Source organism: Erithacus rubecula (genome assembly GCF_903797595.1).
Source record: "Erithacus rubecula genome assembly, chromosome: 10".
Taxonomy (NCBI): domain Eukaryota; kingdom Metazoa; phylum Chordata; class Aves; order Passeriformes; family Muscicapidae; genus Erithacus; species Erithacus rubecula.
Window position 1 is genome coordinate 2,399,909 of NC_136662.1, and position 22,698 is coordinate 2,422,606.

At 42.0% G+C, this 22,698-nt stretch overlaps 1 protein-coding gene across 2 annotated transcripts in view; it reads right to left on the minus strand.

The window, feature by feature from the left end:
• The window catches only part of PATJ (PATJ crumbs cell polarity complex component), a 128,054-nt gene that overhangs the window by 81,231 nt on the left and 24,125 nt on the right, over nucleotides 1-22,698 (minus strand). For both annotated transcript variants that reach the window (XM_079313976.1, XM_079313975.1), the window contains exons 14-19: nucleotides 20,104-20,268; nucleotides 19,201-19,329; nucleotides 5,325-5,534; nucleotides 4,412-4,531; nucleotides 1,256-1,630; nucleotides 83-203 (exon numbers count right to left, since the gene is read on the minus strand). In XM_079313976.1, the coding sequence (XP_079170102.1) occupies nucleotides 83-203; nucleotides 1,256-1,630; nucleotides 4,412-4,531; nucleotides 5,325-5,534; nucleotides 19,201-19,329; nucleotides 20,104-20,268 (1,120 nt within the window). The remainder of the gene's footprint in view (nucleotides 1-82; nucleotides 204-1,255; nucleotides 1,631-4,411; nucleotides 4,532-5,324; nucleotides 5,535-19,200; nucleotides 19,330-20,103; nucleotides 20,269-22,698) is intronic.

Below are 22,698 nucleotides of genomic sequence, written 5' to 3' on the forward strand. Positions count from 1 at the left end.
GAAAGTATTTGTGTTTTGGCAAAAAAAAAAATTAGATTTGTAAATACGAATTTATGAGATAAAGAGAAACCTTCTCACAAACCTAAATCCATCTCAGTTTTCACTTCTGACTGTGTAATTTCAGTGTCAAATATGTCCTTTTGGTAGTTGCTGTGTGCTGTGGTTCCAGAAAATTGTGATCTTACAGCAGCATTCTCTTCACACTTCACAGAGGAGAAAAGAAGTAATTAAAGTTAGAAAGCAATGGTATTAACTTACACAGGGATATTTGACAGGAACATTAATTTTTACAACAAACATACACATTTCCTCAGCTACATTCATATTTATTCAGGTAACTATGAAATACTAACTGCTCATTTAAATACTAACTGCTCATTTATGCACTGAATTAAGAAGAGGCATGAGAAATGCTATATGCAATTGAAATATAAAGCAATCTTTCTCCTCGCCTCTAATTCAGACAAAATTTTCTTTACTGTTGCTCATTTGTTTTTTGTAAGTAACAAACATATAAATTTAATATTGTGCACTCTGGTATAAAACTGTCAGTAGAAACTTCATTTTTTCTGTTTATACACAAAGTCTGAAATTCTCTGTGGCTGTGATGTCGAATCCTTTTCCACTCCATTTTTTTTTTTCATATAAAAGCACACACACCTCAGAAGCTGGTGCATGGGAGGCTGATAATATCAATTTTTTGTTTGGCAATGGGATGAACAAAGAATCAGAAGGAAAAAATAATTCTCAGTACTCGAGAAAGATGTACAAATAAAGAGTTTTGCAATTTACCCAAACCTGTCTTTCCTTACTCCTTTATCCACCACTGCCCTTGCCACAATTCCTTCCACCATATCATTTTTTACTCAACTAGATAATCTGGCTGAAGGAACTAATTTGGGCTTTAAAAAATGAGGAAAAGAGGGAGTTTCTTTCACTGAAGACTATCAAACCCATGAAGTGACATTCTGCTGTTACTGACATGCCACATATCAGCACAGCTTCCAAAAAAACAAACCCACAAGTTTTTGGGTAAAAAGACAAATTCAAGATGCCTGTAAATACACCAACCAATATGTCATTCCAGGAGGTAAATATACAGACAATAGGTTACCTAAAAACCTTCCAAAATGTACAAAAGCATAGACTGGTGTCTGCTAGAGGTACACAAGTAAATAAATTAGTTAAATTCTAGTAATGAAAACAGTAGAGAGAGTCCTGAGGGTTTAGTTTTCCTGAGCACAGCATTTCTTACCATTTGATCTTTACTGAATGGATATTCCAGGGACTCTTTGGGACTTAGGCTAGCACTGGGTCTTAAATCTTGTGTTTCAGCAGCCTCCAGTTGCTTTGCCCATGGCTCTGTGTCCAGGCTCCTGTCTGAAGCTGCCTTCTCTCCACCTGAAGCTTCATCACACTTCAGGAAATCTGGGTCCTCCTCATACTCCTCATCCACCAACATTTCCCGTTCCTCCTCCACCTCCTCTGCTCCAGGTTTCAGGAACTCACACATCTCCCAGGACTCCTTCCCATACTCATCATCCTTCTGAGAAAGCTGGAATGACCTTCCCAAGTCCAAATGGGGCTCATCAACGAGCTCTTCTTTGAAAGGCACCTCATCTCTGAAACCCTGCAAAGATCATTAAAGGAATACACATTTTACACCTCCCCACTCTTTTAAAACTCTGCTTTATTTCTTGCCCATGTTAAAAGTACATCCTGATTTTTGAAGTGAAAGTCTTCTACCTTTTGCATTTTCTAAAAGAAAATAGACTCTCTGAGTTAGGACTTTTAACACAGAAAGTAGACAGTGCAATTTTTTTTTTTTTTCAATATAAAGACATTTATATTTCAGCTAAGATACTGCTGCAGCCATTTGGAAAAACCAATCTGGACTGAAGTTAGGGAATGAAATTATTAATTAATACTAAAACAACCACAGGAAAAAGTACATATAAATCTCATTAAAGTATCTCTGTGCTTCAGATATATCTGCTGTTGCTTTATGAATGCATGAACATTTCTTAAAATGATATCAGCTAAATAAACAGCCTGAGAGTTTGCTCATGCAACTGTGTCAGCAACTTAAACCCCCCCCAAAAAAACCCCAAATAAAAGCAAACTTGCTTGTCCCCACCCTGGATATTCCATCCAGCTTTTAACCTGGGGCAGAGGGGATGGATGACACACATACCTCCAAAAAAAGGATATAAATGACTGTTCATTACCTTCCTGTTTTAAGGAGAGCAGTGCTCACCTTTCCACTGAACTCAAACCACAGAGCAACAAACCAAAAAAACAAACAACAAAACTGAGGGCAGAGGTATTAAAACCCACTCTGAAAGATCTCACTCAACAGTTCTTTTCCTGGGATTTGTCACGTGCTTCCCCAGCTTCCAGCAACTCCTGTTTCTCCCAGATGGAATGGGGTGCTATTCACTGGCTCACTGTGAGTCTGCACAGGCAGCTGGGATTTTATTTATCCCAAAATTTTGACACACACTGAGAGTTCTCCCCCTCTTTTCTTCAGGCCACCAGTCTCTGTGACCCAAAGAACCCCCAACCCCAACTGCAACACCCTGAGCCCCCAGACTCCAGAAGCAATGGGCAGATTCAGGGCTCCTTCCTCAGAATGTTTTTGTTTCTGCTTCCTGCCCCTTCCCAGACTCCCCAGGGCACTGCACCATTTCTGACCTTGGGTGTCAGATCCTGTGTTGTTACATTTGTACAAATACAGAAGGAAAGCCCCCAGACACTGCCAAGATGTTTGTATAATTCAAGTGAGAGGCAGGAGAGAAAACAAGAGAGAGGCAGGAGCAGAAGGAATGCAGCCAATAGCTGGCACGAGAGCAGAAATCAGCCCATTTTAATAATTTAACCAGCATTAAATGTCCCTTTAATCCATTTGATCCATGTACCTTGATCTCAAAAAACACCCAGTCTGAAGAGATCCTAATTCTCTCCATCTTCACTCCACTCCCCCTCACTCTGCAGCACTGTTCTTCCAACACTTCCCCCAGCCCAGGGCACATAAATCAGGTGTCCCTGCTCAGAACACACAGGGTTTGTGTCCCTGACCCTGCAGTTTGCTCTGCATCCTCCCTGGATGCTGCACTGCAGCACCAGACACCACCAACAGCACAGGGAGTGCTGCAAACACCACCCTGGAGTCCAGCAAATAAATAAAATCCTCCAATTCCATCACTTTGGGGTTGAAGTTCTGGTTGCCAGTGCCTCAGGGTGGGAGCCACCAGCACACACCACTCCTGGCTATCTGTGTGAGCAGGTAAGATAATAAATGGATGGGAATTTGAGCTACCACCAAAGCTGTCACACATGGGTAAAACAAAATGTGAGTAAATTCCTCTGTGGGTGTTTTGTCCAAATGGATCCATCCTCCCAGCTTAAGATAAAATATTTTCTTTAAAAATACTTAATGACATTGGTTTTATTTAGGAAGTAAAAAAACAATCTGAGCTGGCAGACAACAAATTCTCTGCAACCCTTCCCATGCCCCTGGAAAAAAACAAATGCCATTTTACATTGTGAAAACCAGTAAATATCATTTATTATCATCCAGGCCAATTTCTTCACATATGTATAACCACATCTACTCCATAATATTTCTCCTTTTTGGGCTTCTAATCTACCCTTCAGCATTAAAAATAGGTTTGCATCCAGAGACAGGTACACATGTTCAGCTACACGAAAATTTGGAATTTATTTTTCTTCCTGTGTTGCAGTTCTGGATGATCCTTTGTGTATTGTATTTTCTGGTATAAAAAGAACACATTTACCAGCATGAATTTTGCAAAGCACTTGAGAACAGATGAAAGTTAAAAGGTATCCACATCTCTCTAGCTCTGCACTGGTGAGGAATGCAATATTATTGCCTATTACCCTGGTATCTGAGTTTCTCACTATCTTTAATGCCACATCCTCCCACAATAAACAGAATTATTTCTCAGATAGTAGGGAAGAGGAGAGTCGAGGCAAGAGTAAAGAAATCACTCTAGAGAACATTAGAGGGCTATGAAGAAGAAAGTATTTCAAGAGTGCCTTATACTCTAAACTACTTTTTTGTTTTGCTTCACGATAATTAAAAGCATTCTGCTTCCATTCTTCACTTCCTGTGCAAAGCTGAGCCCACCACTTCTGATTATAATAACAACACAGCATTCCTATTTCATATCCAAGGTAACCCAAGGTATTTTAATGACATAATAAATTTGATAAGGTAGTCTGGGAGCTGCATTGGTAAGTGCTCCCAATGCACTTGGCACAGTTTGCTGTTAGAGGCTTTTTCAGAGGGAATCCAATACTTTCAGTCTTATCTGAAAAACATACTGTATTTTTTACTTTAAAACATCATTTCCTGTCTGTATATAAACCATAAAAAGTAACCAAATACCTGTGGTGCTTCAAGTATTACTGAGAAATTGGTGTTATCTACTGGTTCTGGAGACCCAGGGCTGCTTTTGATGCTGCTGGAATCCACACTGTGCATGTTCTCCTCCTCTCTGCCTTCTCCCTAAAAAAGGTAATCCAAACAATGAGCCAGGAAAAAAACAGCAACAAAAAAAAATTCCCACACCTTTCAATAAATTAAAAGGGAGAAGGAGAACCAGCCATTAGAAAAGAATTATAAAAATGGAAAGTCAAAAATGGAGAAGATGAAGTCAACAGCTTTTATTCTTTGAAGATATTGGTTCAGAGTCACTAGAACCTAAAGAGATGTGTAGGAAGAAAAGACAAATACAAGGATATGAACAATCAAATACCAATTTTTAGAAAAGAAAATAATATATTTAACAGCTTTCCTACACTCCTATTTCACAACTCCTCTACCACTTTGAATTACAAGCACTGTCTATTAACTGGGTTCCACAGCCCTGATTCCAGAAAAGGGAAATTCTGCTTGAATGTACAGTCTTGACTTCAAACAGAGTAGGATTCTTTGATGCCAGTGGAGCTCAGGCAAGCACTCAGCAGTGTCCCAGAGAGAAATGGGCTCCAGCACACTGGATTTAACTGGGTTGCTGAAGTGCAGAACCACGTTACACCTGTGCACAGTGCACATCTCCCAGCTCCATGTGGATGTTCTCCAAGGAGGAACTTGAGGATGCTGGTTTTCCAGTCAGACCAGTTGGACACTGAGCTCTGCCCATCTGCCAGAACTTTTGGCCCTCTCAAGGCAGAGCAGCTCAGTAGTTTCCCAAATCTCACATAACCTGTTCTGAATCCTCCCCACAAACACAACCACCCCATCTACGCACGCCGTGGGATGAAACAACAAAAAAAAACCAGTTAAAATGAGTTCTTACCACCAAAGGCTTGCAGATTCCAAGGGAAACTGTACCTGGGGGCACAGATTTCAGCACTTCCACTGCCTCTGCCAAGGTGGCAGTGTCCAAGTGCTTCTCATTGACAAACACCAAACGGTCACCTGGCAAAATCTGCCCCCCGCGCTCGGCCACTCCACCTGCCACCAGGGAGCTGATCACAATGGCTGTGCCTGCTGGGTCCAAGGGATCCTGGGGGAAATATAAACAAAAACACCTCCAAATGAAGACCTTCAGATGGTGTCAGTTTGGAGTGTGCAAAGAGCACTCGAGCACGTTCATCCTCTGGTGCTACGGGAATGCTGAGACGTTCAAAAAAACCAGTCTGCTAACACTGCCAAAAAACAGTGTGCAAAAGGGAAGATATTCCATCACTTGCCTAATCCATTAAGAAATGTTTAGATCTGAAAGGTGACCAGTACCCTGCCTGCCCTCTCCTCACACACACAGACACAGCCAGGCCAACCTGCAAATAGAACAACAACACTGGCAGCATTCCACCAGCCTCCATCCAGCCTGGGACGTGCTAATGTCACAGAAAATAACCACCCAAGGGCTTCAGAGCAGCAGAAATCATGGCAAAGAAACCACTGCAGTGCTAGAAATTTAATTCAAAATATTAAGCCCAAATGAAGCCCCCAAATACTGAAGAAAGAGCAGTTGATGTGTGCTGTGTTGCTGCAGCATTTCTGCTTTGTCAATTCCACATGACAACTTAGATGAGACATTTTCTGTACCTTAACAGGGAACAGGAGACAACAGAAGAGGAACTAAAATTATTCCTGTAGTGGTGGGTACAGAGACTGTCAAGTACAAAATATTATACACATTGTAAACTGATGCTAAGATATCCACTTCACTTAATCTTTTATCCATATTAACCTTTGCTTTGTGTCCTCTACCATTTCTATCATGCCTAAAAAATTATTCTCAATCCAATAAAATTATAAATTATTATATACTGGCAGAAAGATATATAAAACAAATGTATGGGGTTGTAATTTTTTAAAAATGTTTTTGTTTCCTCATTAGTTTTTTTAAGATTTCAATTAGCCTTTCTCCCCCTTGCTAAGGGCTCATAAAGTTCAGAAATGCTCCTTACATGCACTGGGTCTCCAAATGCACAATCATGGACTATTTTTCCCTCAGGACTTGCATCTTATTCGGGGCATGGGACAGATTAAAAAAAGGGCAAAATTCAAATCACAAAGACCACCATGAATACAGCACCTCAGTGCTAATTTGAAAACAGGAATGCTTTTTAAGCTCTTTATTTTTATGTGACTATACACTGCTTTCCAAGGGCACATGTTTTTTAAGGTATGTGCAAACACATGAGGCAATGCCTGTAATATCTGTAAAAGGCTGAAATTAGAGAAGTGAAATTAGAGTTCAGCAGGAAGAGCCACGCTGGATTAAAGTAAATAAAGATCAGCAACAATTCTCTCCTGTTCTACTGCTCCATCCTGCTCTTGTACAATTTTATAATTTTATGATTTATCTGCAGTGCACAGAAGATGTTTCCTTGTGAGTGTCATGTCCTGGCAGCCAAGCCCAGCAGGGTCCCTGGGTTTGCCTCCTGTGCCCAAACCTGCTGCTCCTGTGCTGGGGAAGGATTCCCTGAGCTTCCAACAGCAGCTCCTCTGCAGATTTTCAGGTATGAGCCAAAGCCCAGCAAATTCAGAAAAGAATCCAAAGGGATTCCAAAATGTGAAGGGAAAAAAAAAAAAGAGCTTTGCTTCAAGTGCTGAATGTAGAAAATTGAAGTTATTGCTGCCCTTTGTTCTTGCCAGCAAACCCCAACCAGCCCAAGGACCCTGGAACCAACACAGACTTCTAAATTGATTTTAATCTGGGGGTTTGCTCCACTGCAAATTAGAAATAACCTTCTGGACACCTCTGCAGACCCAGGATCCAGCCCAGTCAGCCCCTTCCCAGCCAGCAAGGCACTGTTCACACCAGGGAGGCTTTCCTGGAGAACTAAACCAGCAAGTTTTCCTATCATGGGCTCATCTTGCCATGGCCAGGGAGGTTTTTGCTGGTTTCCTGAATGGGTGAGTGCTCTCTCAGCAAAATGACACCTTTGCTGACACAACAGCTTTTATAATATGACTTTTGCTGGCTTAGCTATATTGATAAAAAATGAAGAAAACAAACCCAGCATTCCCCACCACCCATGCAGATAAGCTGACAAAATTCTGGGAGTGAATGGCTGGCCCAGTAATTACAGTGCTGGCTGAGGGTGGGGGAGAACCAGGTTCAAATCCCTGCTCTATCTGATCTAAATCAGTTCTTTTTTTGGGTTCTGGATCAGAACCACTTTAAGAGGACATGAGAATCTCACCATTAACATGGTCAGTGGCCTAACTACCACACTTCTGATGAGAAACAGCCCTGTTTCAACTCACCACTGAAATAAAAACAGTTTTTCTCAATAAATCGTCATGTTTTGGTAAGAGAATTTAGCTGAAAGAAGTGTTCCAAAAGGAAGAGAGTTCCTGCAAAGAAACAGCTCTAGGCAGAGAAGTTTTGAGGACAATGTGGTTATTTTCCCTGCTTCACAACACACACAACCACAAGCCATGCACTGGAACTGCTTCATGAAGAGCAGCAGAAATCTTAAAAAAGAGGGCTTATGTTAAAAACTGCTGTCCAGGCAAGTAGGAAACAATTCCACTGCTGATTTCAAGCAGAGGGAGCTATTGTACAGGGAGAGAAGAGCAGGATGAGCTGCACAGTGAGAGCTCAGCAGCAGCACCAGCAGTGCTCTAAACCTCAGGGCTCACCAGTGGCTGAATCACAGTGAGATTCCCACAAGGAATGCAACAAAAGCTGCCCAAGAAGGCACAGACACACTGAGCTGCAAGGTGTAATCATATTTCCATATTCTCACTGAAATTTAATATTTTATCACAAAGGTGGACTGTGCTGTGCTTTCCTTATCAAAGGAACACTGGGATTTTTTTGAAATCTTGCCTGATGATTTACCCTCGACCCCAAGCACACCCTGAAGAACAACCTGCTGAAACAAGACAGCAAATTCACCAAATTCACATTTTCTAAATGCTGAGTGCAACTGGGCCATGAGGGTTTTTGTCTTGCTCTTGAAAGAAAGCAGTGCTTGCAGCAGGATGAAAAACAGACCCTTTCCTTCCATACCAAGTGCAGAAGTGTATATAGTTAGTATAGTTACAAGGCAAGTTCACTCCCACAGTGGGATTTCAGACCACTGAAATGTGGGATTTCCACATTAACAGACCAGCTAGAACCATTCCAAGTTACTAAAGAGCACCAGTGTGACTGCACACCTACCCTGAGGCTCTAGACTCATTTTACTTGGCTCATACTGATTTTTAGTCACCAGCAGGCAGGACCAGATTTCAGCCTCTACTTTAAAAGTGAAGTTTACTGGGATGGAGTTTGCAACTCTCTCCCCAAACCCAGAAGTGATAAAATTTCAGTATTTCTAGAAATTATCACATGGCTTTGTATCAGAGCACAAGAGGTGTTCAATGGACAATGCCATGTGAACTGTTTAAAATGAGCAGGAATCACACAAACACTAAGATTGGAGAAGACCTCCAAGATCCCTGGCACATTTTAAAGAGGAACTTTTACCTTTCCTGAAGGATTCCTTTACACCAATGAATCATTTATGAACGATGAGGAAAAGCACTGGAGTGCAAAGCAGGGCGGCGAGGAGACAAACCCCCTTAACTCCAAAGCTCCTTCCAAAGGGAAGAATTACTTGTTGGAACATTTGCCACTTGTGTAAACGCTGAGAGCTGCCCCCTGCCATGCAGCAGCAGCCCAGGACAGTGGCCTCCAGGTAACCCTTCAAGGAACTCCTGTGCTGGAGCTGCTGTCCCCCACTTTGTGCCCGAGCCAGCCACGGATTCCACGGACTTGTTTAAAATAACCACAATTTATTCATACTTAGCACACCATATATTTAACTATGCTGAACCATAGGTTTTCCCTTCCCCCCTGCTCCTCATCAAAACCCACAAATGTTTCCCAGAGTCCAGGTGTCAAATTTTTCCCCTTATTTTCAGAGCCTCATTTGTTCTGGATTCGTTTAGCAGTGGAGAGTCAGGCAGGGGCCACTGCAGTTGCTGCCTCTGGGATGCCTGGGCTGGGGGCAGTGTGAAATCTCTTAAAAACCTGAGCTCTGCTAAAAAGTTAAGAGTCTCAGGAGTTGAGTCCAACGTCCAATGCTGGAGCTGCAACTTTACTGTGGCTTCATTGCCACGGGCACCAAAATTCCACACTCAGAGGGGCTTAGGAAGCAAAACTGGGGACAGAACCAGTGCAGCTGAGCTCTGCCCATCCTGCTGGGAAATAAAAGGGATAAACCAGGCTGGCTGTTCCCTTGTGCCTCCCAAAAGGTGAGGTGTGCAGCAGCCAAGAGAGGGCACTCCAGGCCAGCCCAGCTCCCACCACCATTCCCTGCTCTGACAACTCATCCCCATCCATCCATCCAGCCCCAGCAGACCCTCCCTGGGCTGGGAATGAGGAGCACAGAAACTGCAGCTCCACTGGATGGGAGCAGCTCCCACGTTTGCTGGGGTTTTGTTTGTGTTTTGCTTTTTTAAAAGGCTCCTATGAAAATGTAAGACAAAGCTGCGGGTGACTGACATTCCCTGTGCAAAGTCACTCTCACTTAGTTACAGGCTATATTAGTTTTGGCATCACTTGAGATCTAAATCCAGCTAGCCTGACTTCCTAGAATATTTCAGCTCTCTTCAAGCAACAAACTGCCTGCTGCCACAAAAACACACATCCAAAATAGCATGGTGAAGGATCCCAAAAGAAACAGTTTGAAACTTTTCCCCCCCCTGTGCCATTTTTTGATTTATCTGAACATTTTTACAAGTGCCAATTTGTATACTGCAGGTTTCTGTGAGGGAGCCAAAACAAACGCCTTGGAGCTCAGAGGTCAGAGCAGCCCAGCTTCATTACATTTTGCATGGGACCACTTCCAGGTCTAACACACACATCCATATTTAAAACTCTTCAGTGAATAAGATACCAGGCTGGAAGACTCTTAGACACAACACTGCTGATGCTGAACAAGGAAAAGACACCCATCAACAATGAAAAGAACCAGAGGCATTTTATGCTTGTCTCACTGTTATGTAGAACAAAGGTAGAAGTGCACATGAGTAATGTACCTGTGTGCTCAGTGTTGTGAAACTACTCAAAATACTCATCCATGCTCTCATTTTGTGAAGTGCCTGTGGTTCCCTTTGCAGAGCCACCCTCCACAGTGACCCCAACAATGCCAGTGGGATGCAAGAGTCAAGAATGACAAATACCCTTTTTTGTGCCTTTCCAAAGCAGAAAGTGCCTCCCAACAGATAGGGAAGAGAAGGAGAGCCAGCTGTGAGTGAGGTCTGATTCCCTCCTTAAGGTGGCCTCACTTTATGGTTGAGACTAGGTCCAAACCTTCTGTTCACTCACTCCAACATGTTTACAGCAGTTGGCCCTAGGAACTGCCAAAGGCACTCTACAGCCTGGAAAAACATCCCTGAGGAAGTGCTCAACTGGCTTTTGTTAGATCCACTGCACTGGAGTGAAATTTGAAGCATTTCAGACCTGTTTCTGCCCCTTGCACTGGGGTTGCAGTCAGCAGGGCTGCTCAGGAAGGAGATTGCACAACACACAGCCTCTGGCTGTACCAGAGAAATAAACTGCAGCCTGATGTGCTGAAGCAACACAAACTTAAATACAGAGCAGTGCTCAAGGAGGAACGCTGAACTTTGCTGTGATGTAAGGCAAAGCACTGGAAATAAAACATTACTATTTATTGATCTGCAGTGAGGGAATAAAGCAATGAATTTCAGAAGCTCTGGTGTGCAGCCGGCATTAATCAAAACTTCTGTTGTGGGAAATGTCAGCAAAGAAACAGGAATTCACAGGGAAGGGGGGAAAAAAAACCAGAAACAAACCACACAGAGCCCCACCCAAAGGAGGAGAGGGAACAGCAAAACAGAGAGGAGGAGGTGGCACAATGGGTTTCCCACACCAGGCTTTCATCACCTGGGATCTGAAATCCTCTCAGCCTCCTCCACAGGGTGGCCAGGGGTGACTCAGCCGTGGGTCTGGCAGGGCTGGAGAGCACAGAACAGCCCCCACCCCTGCTCTGGAGCACAGACCCCAGGGAAAAAGCCAAGGGAAAAGACCTCACACCCATTGCTCTTCCCAAACACCAAGATCAAAGATAGGCACTGGCTCTGGGTGTTTTCAGTGTCACCCTGCAGTGGACTCAGGTGCCTGCTGCTATCTTTTAATTTATCAAACTTCTCAATCCATCTAAGGTTTTACCTGCCTTTCATATTTGCTCTCGACAGAGCTAAAGTCTCAGGGATTACATTCATTAGAGTCTCTTAATATCTTAGACTTTCAGACTTTCCAGCTCCAGAAAAAACACACTGAGTGCTGACTACAGGGAAAAGCCACAGAGATAAGGAAAAAAAAAGTCCCTGAACTCATAAGGAAGTGGAGGAAAGCCACTGTGTGATGAGATAAAGAAGGGATAGAGATGTGTGGGAAAGAAGAAAAAAAATACTAACAAGACAAGGGAAGAAGCATAAATGGTATCACCTACACAGCCTGTGCTCAGTGGGCTTTAGCACAGGTTGTGGGTTTGATCAGCTTTCAGATTCAAAGAATTCCTGAGCTCAAAATCCAACCCAAGAGCCCAGCAGCAGTTGCACCAGCGAGGGGAGTTGGCCTTGGCACTGGTAAAAGTCTGTGGAAGTGCAGGATGTGTTTTTACACAAACCAGAGCTCCCCTCTGCATAAAAACCTTGCTTCAGAAACAGCAAATACATGAATTATGGAAGACTTGCTGCAGAAAAAAAGCTGCAAAATAAAAGTGGGGACAGAGGACAGGTTGAGTTTCACTGCAACAAGGATCTGCAAACAGTGATTTGGCCCAATGAATCACAGAATCCCAGACTGAGTTTGGTTGGAGAGGAACTTAAAACTCTTCTCATTCCACCCCCTGCCATGGGCAGGGACACCTTCCACTATCCCAGGGTGCTCAGAACTTCACCCAGTGTAGCCTTGAACACTTCCAGGGATGAGGAACAGGGAGGAAAGGTTGCAGAGAATTTTAAGGCTACATTGAGAACAGACAGAAATTTCCAAGTGCAACAGGACTCCTTGGACTTGGGGAACAGCATCTTCCAGCAGGGTGAGGTTCTAAGAAAACAGAACACCTCATAACTTCCATGAGTTCTCAGGATGCTTCATGCTTATCCATCAGCACCTCAAATCTCATCATTTCAGAACAAATTTGGAACTGTCTGGGCTGAGCTCTTCCACATCCACTGCTCCACCATCTCCATGTGCCCACTGCCAGGCCAGCACAGCTTCCTCCAGCCTCAGCCACATTATCTCAGCCTGCCTGAGATTTACCAAGTGGTTAACAGAAAATCCAGCCACAGTTTTGTCCCTTTAAATTCTCGCCTTCTCTCGCAGGCAGAAGACATCTGTGGAATAATAATGAATTTCTTTGGTTTGGGGTTTTTTGTTTTTATTAAAAGCTATTCTTTCTAGCAGGAAATGAAAAAGAACAACCAGATTGGAGAATTTGGGGGAAGAAGGGAAAACATTTCTAAAGGTTAATAGTAATAATACTGCTCAGCATTTATTTCATGGATATGCGACAAAGCAAAGAAAAACAGATGTTCTCAGTAATGCTCCAGTTTCTCTGAAAACTCAGGTATTGTCCAGAGCTGCTGCAGCTCACAGGGACAGGAGGGATGCTCCTACAATTTGCTCTACAAGACAGCAAAAGGAGGGATAAGGAAAACCTCTGTTATTTACTGAATGAAGGACAACCTGAGGATCAGCACAGCTTTGTGAGAGGCAGGTCCTGCTCAACCCAAATCTGCTGCCCTGGTTTTGGCTGAGATAAGAACACTTTGACAACTGAATAAAGCAAAATATAACAGAAATGCTAACACTAATAAATACAATTAAAAGGGACATAACAAAGAGAGAGAGAGGAATAAAACCAGAGAAGAACAAGTGATGCACAATGCTGATGCCCAGCCTGTTCCTGAGCAGTGATTCACCCCTCCTGGCCAACTCCCCCCATTTATACACTGAGCATGATATCCTATAGAATGGAATATCCCTCTGGCTAGTTCAGAACACCTCTCCTGGCTTCTGGTGCTCCTCCTCACTGGCAGAGCATGGGAAACTGAGAAGTCCTTGACTCAGAGTAATCGCTACTTAGCAACAACTAAAACATTACCCTGTTATCAACATTGTTCTCATGCTAAATCCAAAACACAGCACTGCACCAGCTACTAGGAGGGAAATTAACTCTATCCCAGCCAAAACCACAACACCTGCTCAGTGGATGAGGGAAAGGCTGTGGATGTCTGACTGATGGCCCCCTCCAGCCCATGTCAGGGAATACCCAGCCCCCAATGTGCCTTCCTGCCTCCAGGTTCTCCAGATCTCCTCCTCATCAAGCTGTTCCTGTGGGTCTGTATCTTTGTGTGAGATACACAGAGACCTCTTTGATTTCTTATTAAAGTGGTTTCTGCTCTCCCAACACATTAGTACTGCAGCACTGAGGAATCCAGTGGAATCCACTAATTGTGAGCACCTCAGAAACTTCTCCAGGAATGTGCTCAACTGCATCCACCAGCTCTCAGGTCCTGAAAAGTAGTTTTTAAGCTGAACTCCAAGAGAATCTTTCAAAAAGCTACACTGAATTCAATTCATGACACACTATTAAGAATTATTTTACACATGAAGCAGCTTAATATGATTTAAAGGATGTAGAACTTTCCCATAGGGGGAGAGAAGCAAATCCTCTGTGAGATGAGTACCAACACAGTTGGTACTGAGGCTTACAGAACTTTGATGTTAATGAATGTGGATGGGTTGTAGAGATGGGAGAAAAGCTGCCTTTATCAGTTTTCCCAGTACCAAGCTGATAGCCATTGTAAAACTGCTTTTTAATACAGCTGTGCAGCTTTTGCCAGTAAGCCACAGGTTCCCATCACATGATCAGGTGAAAATGTGCTTAACAAAGACGTGAATATGCTTCTTTGTTCATAACAAACTTATCACAAGAACAGACAAAGCTCAAATTATCACAAGAGGGCAAACGTTTAGCCAGCAACTTGTCAAAGCATTCCAGCCTGCATCTCACTGCTGAACAGACCAAGAAAGTTTAAAAAAAAAAAAAAATCTACTTGAATACCACCTTCTACAAATAAGTCAGTTTGCTTTTTTTTTTTTTTTTTTTTTTTTTAACTCTACATCTGGAGCCTGTTTGGGGCATAAAGAAAAGAGGAAAGATATTTGGAGACACTTAAATTGCTTCACTTCCTGCCGTGAATGACTATGCAGTGATTTTGTTAGAAAAGAGAAAACAATTGTTTCCCATGCTCCCTGGGAGAAGGACAAAACATAACCTGCTGAATGTGCAGCAAAAGAGACTTCAGTTCAACAGCACGAAAAACTGCTACTAATAATAAAGGGAAGCCAGGAATAAGGCAGCTGTGGGGTCCCTGTTGCTAAAGCACAGGAAAATCCCTGGGGCACTGACCCAGGCAGCCAAGGCAGGCACAATTCATGCTGCTTCTCCAGCTCAGGGTAACTTGAAGCTCCTGAGTGCTGAAATGCCTCTTTCTGCTTCCATGGATCACTTGGAGCAGGTGAGTCCCTGAGTTCCTCCAGCTCTCCAGGGCAGCTGGGCTGTGCCAAAGCAAGCAGGCACTGGGGACTTATCTCTCAGCACAGACAGGGAGGAACAGCATCTCACAGAGCTTCCCAAGAGTTATGTAAAATGTCAAACCTCCCCATTCCACCCCTCACCCTCTCCAGTTTCATGCACTCTGAAACAGCTGCTTTAAAAAGACTCTGACTTCAAAGCACAGTAAATTAAGCTCCACGTAAAGTCCATTCAGCTTTCTGTTTAATTTGATAAAAGCTCATCAGACCATTCAAGTTACCTTCTGGTCAATACTGCCTCAAGAAATCTGCTATTCAGCTACCTGTGGTTTTCCCCAATATTTCTGTAAAACATTACTGACAGAATCTGTTGGCCTGCAATGCATCAGGTCTTTGGTAAACACAGTTTCAGGGCTCAAAGAACCTTCTATCCTGCTGGGATCTTTTTCTCTGTAAGTCTTCTGGGATTTTTCTTTCCTCTTGTTTTAATACACTGGGATCATAGTTGTTTTTATACAGCATTACTTCTCTATTTTAACCTGATAATATATCTTCCAATTTCTTTCTAAGAAAAGGGGGCTGGTCTCAAAAACAATGGTTTAGCTCTTGACTTGCTGGCCAGGAGGCTGGAAGGGGCTTGGAGCAACCAGGTGTAGTGGAAGGTGCAGGGTTTGGAACTGGAAACTGGATGAGAGTGAAGTTTCCTTCCAGCCCAAACCATTCTGGGATTCTATGATTAGTCCCAGGCTAGACAAATTCACTGCTAAGCTGGCTGCTCTCAGGTCTGCTGACAAAGAACATGAAATACACTGAACTGGCATCCCAGGTGATCCCAAATCACTCCAGCAGCAGCATCCCAGTCCCTGCCTCACCATCAGAGCTCTTGGCACTGCCTGTGCCAGCAGCACCACATAAAGGTTAGTGAAGAGGTGAAAGGGAGAGCAACCAAGAGAAATGAGAGGGAAATGAGGGGAGGCAGAGTGTGTTACTGTATGGAGGAGTTGGCCACAAGGCTGAGCTGCACAGCTGTTTGCTGGCCAGACCTCTGCAGCTTTCCCACCAAACACCACTGAGAAAAGCAGTGCCTGCCTAGGAGCCTTGACCAGCACAGTGATGACAACAGAAAAAAACACAGAAGACTGCATTTTAAGACATCTTCAGTGTTTCTTATTTAAATATAAGATAAAACAATCCAGTTAAATCCATCATTTCAAGAATCCACAGGATCTGCTTCCATCCACCTCCTCTCTCATCAAGTATTGACCTTGTTGCCAGCAGAACATTAGTTTCAAAAATTTTAGATTTCCTACAACATAATTACAAATTACAACATTCAAAGGAGAAAACAAGAAATTTTTTTTAATACACACAGAGACCACAGGAAGACAAAGAATATCCTATATAAATCCTATCCTGTCATAGCAAAAGGGGTAACCCCAAAGTTTTAAGAACCTTATTAAAAAAAAGGAAGGTGATTCTGTTTTAAGCTTTTAAATCCCTAAAGACAATCAAAAGAAAACACAGGACAACGTAGAAATACTATTGATTATGCATAATTGGTATAATTAATTTGTAATTAGTTCATTAAAATATATAGGCACTGGAATTATGCTTGTACATTTCTGGGAATATCCTGCAAGTCACTTGGGATGTGCTTATCATTTATTTGATAGATGAAACATTATTAGAAAGACAGCCCATTAAAAATTAATATGCCAGAGTAATAATTTTCTCGATCTCAGCATTCAGTTTTCCACATACTCAGACTTCTATTCTGCCTCACAAAGAATTTTTATTAATTCTGTTTCCCAGAGCATGACTTGGGAAATGCAGCATTTAGGACAACTGAGGCACAGCATCCTTTATGCTGAGCATGCAGCCAAAAAAAAGGCAAATATTATGAATTATATACCATAGGAGTGTTCAGCACAACTTCTAATTCTACAGCCAAAGTTAAAATGGAAAGGTAAAAAGCTTTGTGCTTGAAAACAAGTAGGAAGAAACTTCCAGAGCACTGGGAGCAGCCTGGTCTGTAATTGCTGAGCATTCTTGTGCTTCTGCAGCATGTCTGGCATCTCTCAGAATGTCAGAAATGTGTCAGCAGGACTCCTTAAACACTGCAGGAACAGCCCCAGTCCCACCCTAGGGCTGGGATCCACCATTCCACAGGTGTTGTTCTACCTTTGTGTGGGGGAAAGTCAGGTGGGACAATAGAGCATCACCACTTTGTAACCCTGACACCACTTCCCTGTCCCCACTCAGCTGCCTGAAGTTTTTCCAGTCTTTCTGGAGTGTCATTTCAACCAACAGCTAGAGAAATAATTGGATATTAAAAACCCAGGATAGTCACATCACCTCCTCCAAGCTGGGTATGCAACACCAAACTTTCCTCAAATCTCTGTAATGGACAGAGCCAGTCCTTTTGTGTTAATTACCAACTGGATTTCTGCTCAAAATCTCCCCTTGAAAAGCACTTTCCTCCCCACCCTACTTCTATAAACACTGTGGCAGCCTGGAAAGGCTGGTCACTCATTGATAATGAAGATGGGCCATGGGAAGACCCATCTTCATTGAAAAATACCTAAAAAAAAATTAAAACTCATATTCCTCCAAAGGAGCAAAATCAGCAGTGGACACACACAGCACAAGCAGTATCATCTGCCATTACAAGGCTTGAATTTTCTCTTGTAAAACAAAGAGTGTGTGCCTAAAAAAACACCTTTCATGTTTTAAAGAAGGGTCTCCAGGTCCTCTAAGGCACAATTAAACACTGCTGTAATTCTGTGTTTCCCAGCAAATCTCTGTTAAGAATTCCAAACACTCTCCCAGGAACCACACATAGTTTTTTTTTTTTTTTCCCCTTGCCTCCACTGTAGCATGGACAATTATTTATTTTCTTTGCCTTGCACTCAAGGATGTGATGGATGTATTTACATAAACACACACACAGCCACAGATATCTCTCTATAAAAATTAATCTGCAGATGATGAAAAGTGCAAAAGATCTAAGAGGAGAACCCCAAACAAAAGAACACACTTTATACACTTTATACATAAATATCTTGAAATTATAAAGATCTGAGATTAAGTGGTTTACCACTCATTTAGAATTGATTAGAATGTATTTAAATTTAGCTGAAAGTACCACAACACTGCTGGTGTATTTGCATCTGCAAATAAGTAAATAAAAAGCCTGCTATTAAAGCCTTCATTAATTCTGATTATATGAGAACTTAAAAGCAAATCTGTGTATTACTGCTCTGTAAAGACTCCCAGCAACTCTAGAGTAGAGCTGGCACTGCAACACAACATGTGTCAGCTAAAATGACTAACAGGATCTATTTTCAGTAATCTTAAATTGCACTGGTAAAATATAGAATTAATGGGTTTGCATAATACTTCAAATATTTTTTTCCTTCTAATTCATTCCCAATTCCTGCCTTATTGTATCAAAAAGTGAATTTTATATCACTTGACATTTATGTACAACAGTTGAACACATTTCATTAAACTACAATGTTTAGGCAGCACTCAGATGTGATGTGTATATTATTATAAAGAGTGATCCAGCTATTTTATTTCCTTATAAATATGATGACTGGAGGTTTAAAAAAATATATCATGTTGACTAGAAACATGAAGAACATTTCATTCTGACTACAGATTTTGAGAGTTTCTACACATTTAAACTGAAGCCAGTGTTTTAGAAAGAAGGATTCATTAATTTTAGTAGCATTTCCCTCCAATTAAAGACTTGTCTGTTAATTTCTAAGGAGTTTAACAATTAATAATATAATAATCCTAAGGTAATACCCAAGAACCTTCGCTTGCCATTCTCACAGATGAAAAATCATTCTTAGTTAGAACAAAATACAACAAAAAAACCACCTTGCCCAATATTTAGTCAATAAACTCAGAGTTATGGGGTGGAGCTTGATTAAAGATTTTGTACTTCATCATGTCAAATAACCAGAGGTTTAGAACACTCCATACTTATAGAGCTGGCCTCAAAATACATTACTTTTCTCTATAGTTTCTAGGCCCACGTGTCAAGTCCATTAGTCAGTAATCAGCATCACAAAACATTTTAAGGTACTGTGAAAGACAAAGGATCAAATGGATTTTTAGGATTTAGTTCTACAGAAAAGCATACCTGATAGTCTAAAATGCTGAATCCCAAACCATTTTTGTCTTTCTCCAGCTCAATAACCTTCACATCAGGAGACCATAATGCCAATTCCCCTTCTTCCTCCTCAGGATTAAAGTCTTCCTCAGGTTTCACCTGGAAAATAAAAGCTCTGGTTCAAATACCATTCTCTCAGCTCTTTACAAACACTATTCCTTCAATATTTTGATTCTTAATGATGCATACATGCCCTAAAATGTGACTTTTTTATGGAATTAAAACTTCACTGAGCATTATGAATAGAGTTTTCTCCAGCTTGCTGCCTTGAGTACTCCCCTGGGCACAGGCCTACATGTTTTGAGCATCAGAGCCCAACCTGGCACACAAATACCCATGTATTAGTCTAATTAATTGTTAGAATATTACTAACCTGTTACATGTTGATGAACTTCAGCTGTCCCATTAGATGCATAAAGGAAAAATAAATAGCATAAAAGATTTAACCACAGACAGCTAATAGAAAGGCCAGACAATCAGAAAAGATGAGCAGCCAAGCTGTAAATACTTTTGCAAATAGGAGCAACCACAAGTGTCAAGCTTTAGTTTGAGACTTTAAAGCTCCCGCAACGGAAAGAAACTTTCAAGTTTAAATTATTTTTTTTTTCCCCCCCTAGTTCTATAAAATCCTACTCAGAACATGGAAGCAATCAGCTAATGGTGGCAAGGATGTGATTTAGTGTAATTCAGAGCTCTCACTCACCTATTAAGTGTAGGGATGATGGATGGGATGTACAGTCAGCAAAGCAGCTCAGTGATTTACCTACCTTGCCTTCCCTGGACAGTGAAACTTCTAAGACCAAACCACACCAAGCATGCAACACTTCCCCAAAAACTCCTTTTGCACAAGTGGGGTGAGAGGAGAAGTGTTACCTTGTGGTGTGGAGGGGCAGGTGCCAGGGGGGGCTCATCCAGCAGGGACTCGGTGCCGTCCCCGCAGAGGCGGCGGCAGCACACCAGGGAGAAGGGGGGTGGCACTTCCTTCAGGAAGGTGACAGCCTCCCGTCGGGACTTGCCACACAGCTGCACCCCGTTCACCTGCAGCACAATGCACACAGCACCCACACAAGCACAATTAAAGGATACCCACCAGATTGGTTTATTTTAATTTTTCAGAATATATTTTTCCCCACCTGAGCGGGAAAGTTTGGTTTTACATAGGGGATGTTGGCACAGCTTGCATGTTTTATCATTTTTATATACAATATATAAGAAATATATTTATTAATGTGTTTTATTAACATATGCTTCTGAAGAATGTACACATTTTTGTAAAACTTCATCTCCAAGACCTTGTGACTACTGACTGCTGCATCGTGTCTCTTTAGCTTCCTCTAAATTCTTTTCTGCTCACCAAGCCTAAACCTTTCCTATAATTCTTATTTCTTTCTCCCCTCCTTCTTTGTTGGGGATCTTTTTTCAGCATTGAGCTTATGTCTTTGAATTAAAAAAAAAAAAAAAAAATTTGATTTTCCCACAATATTTTAAGCACACAGGTTCTGATCTCCAAGCAAAAAACTGAAGTCAGAACTACCACAACTAGTTTAAAAGTTTGGCTCAATTACCTTAGAGGCATTTTCCAACCTTAATGATTCTGTGATTCTAACTTTGTCGGTTTAAAATGCAACAAAGTGGCTGAAACTAAAATAGATCCTACAGAAAAAAAGGTGAGAATGTTTGTACAGTAAGAAAGAAACCAATTACAGTAAGCAATTAACCAGAAAGGCCTGACAAGGGTCAAAGCTTCAAAGGTTACCATACCATAAACTGAATATTGTGAATGATGACAGATCATTGTTAATGGATGTTCTAAACCACAGACTTTGAAATAGAAAAAAAAAAAAGATAGATAGATAGATAGATAGATAGATAGATAGATAGATAGATAGATAGATAGATAGATAGATAGATAGATAGATAGATAGATAGATGGATGTGCTTTAAGAATGGGATACTGCTGCAGTTGCACTTTTTTTTGTAGCTGTCCCATCCCTGGAAATGTCCAAAGCCAGGCTAGACAGGGCTTGGAGCCACCTGGGATAGTGGAAGGTGCCCATGACACTCTGAGATTCTATTTCTTCAGGAAAAAAAAAAAAATTAAAAAAAAAAAAAAGAGTGATTCATCCTCTTTTACCTATTTTATAACCTTTGTATCCTGAGGGTTCCTCTCTTTGCACTACAGGGGTGTCCATAAATAGGAGGACAGCAGGACGGCAGCAGGTGCCATAAATCACCATAAATCAGCACTGCAGCCCCAAAAGAGCAGGGGTTTAACCCAGCTAGTGCTGTGGACTCAATCCCAACACCTCCTGTGTTCCAGGGATTTTTTTCATTTCTTTCTCTCAAGCCTCTCTCATGACTGAATGTCCACAGTGCTGGAATCCAGCACCTCATCCAAGTCACTCCACAGCAGGAACCAAGGCACAGCAAGTAGGGATAACTGAGGATTACCTTCAGTACTTCCCTCCACACCCACATCTGATGCAAGAAAACAGCATGGAAACGTTCACCAGACATGGACACACCTTTGGATGTGTGCACTTGAGGCAGAGCCTTTCCATAAACCCTTCAGATCTTGCTGATCAGAGGGATTCAATCTTATCCAAGGCTCCACAGCAATCCCACCTTAGCCAACATTTGCTTCCTGATCACTCCTATTTTTTCTCCCCACTTTGTGCTTTCTGCAGTATAAATACAGTTTGTACTGCTGGGAAACACAGAGTTCCTCTCACACTCTACATCCCAGCCAAGCAGAAAAATTGAGAGTGGTGGAATTGGCCTCCACCAAGGTAAGACAAACTGCTCTGGGCTTTTTCTGCAAGAATTACAGCAAGTGCTGAGCTATCAGCCTCATCCATTAGTTAATTATTTAAGCAGAAGGATCTATGTGTAAGGATTTTTTAATGCTTGGAGAGTGGCAGCGTGGTGGAAAGCTCCCAGCACTTCTCAGCATCCTGTGATGGATGGGGAAGAGCTACTGTGCACCCCCCAGCAGACCTGGGGACTCCCATTTCTCCTCCTGCAGCTGCCAGAAATCACCCTCTGAGCAGGCAAGGTGCCCTACACCCACTCATTCAGCACATCAGCCAGCCAGCCCTCAAACAGCAGGGAAATTGTACAACAAAAGGACTCAAAAAAGCAATTTACTCCTAAAAGAGAACACAATGGAATTAGCTGAAATGAAGGGCTGGGGAGGAGTATCGTGCTGTCTCTTATAATTCAAACACATCATTAAAAATAATCAACATTCAGCCTCACTGTATATTGAAAAAAAAAAAAAATCCTTGCTGATCATATTTCAATCCCAAAGGTATCAGGCCCAGGTAAAGCTGCTTGTTTGAGAATGGGGCTGTCACTTTTTCCACTGCAAACCCATATTTAAGGGGATTTATAAGTTGGCTGCAAAAACATAGTCTGGGCTAAACCTGGCACTTACAGCTTTAGCCCCAGAGCACATTTTTATTTTGT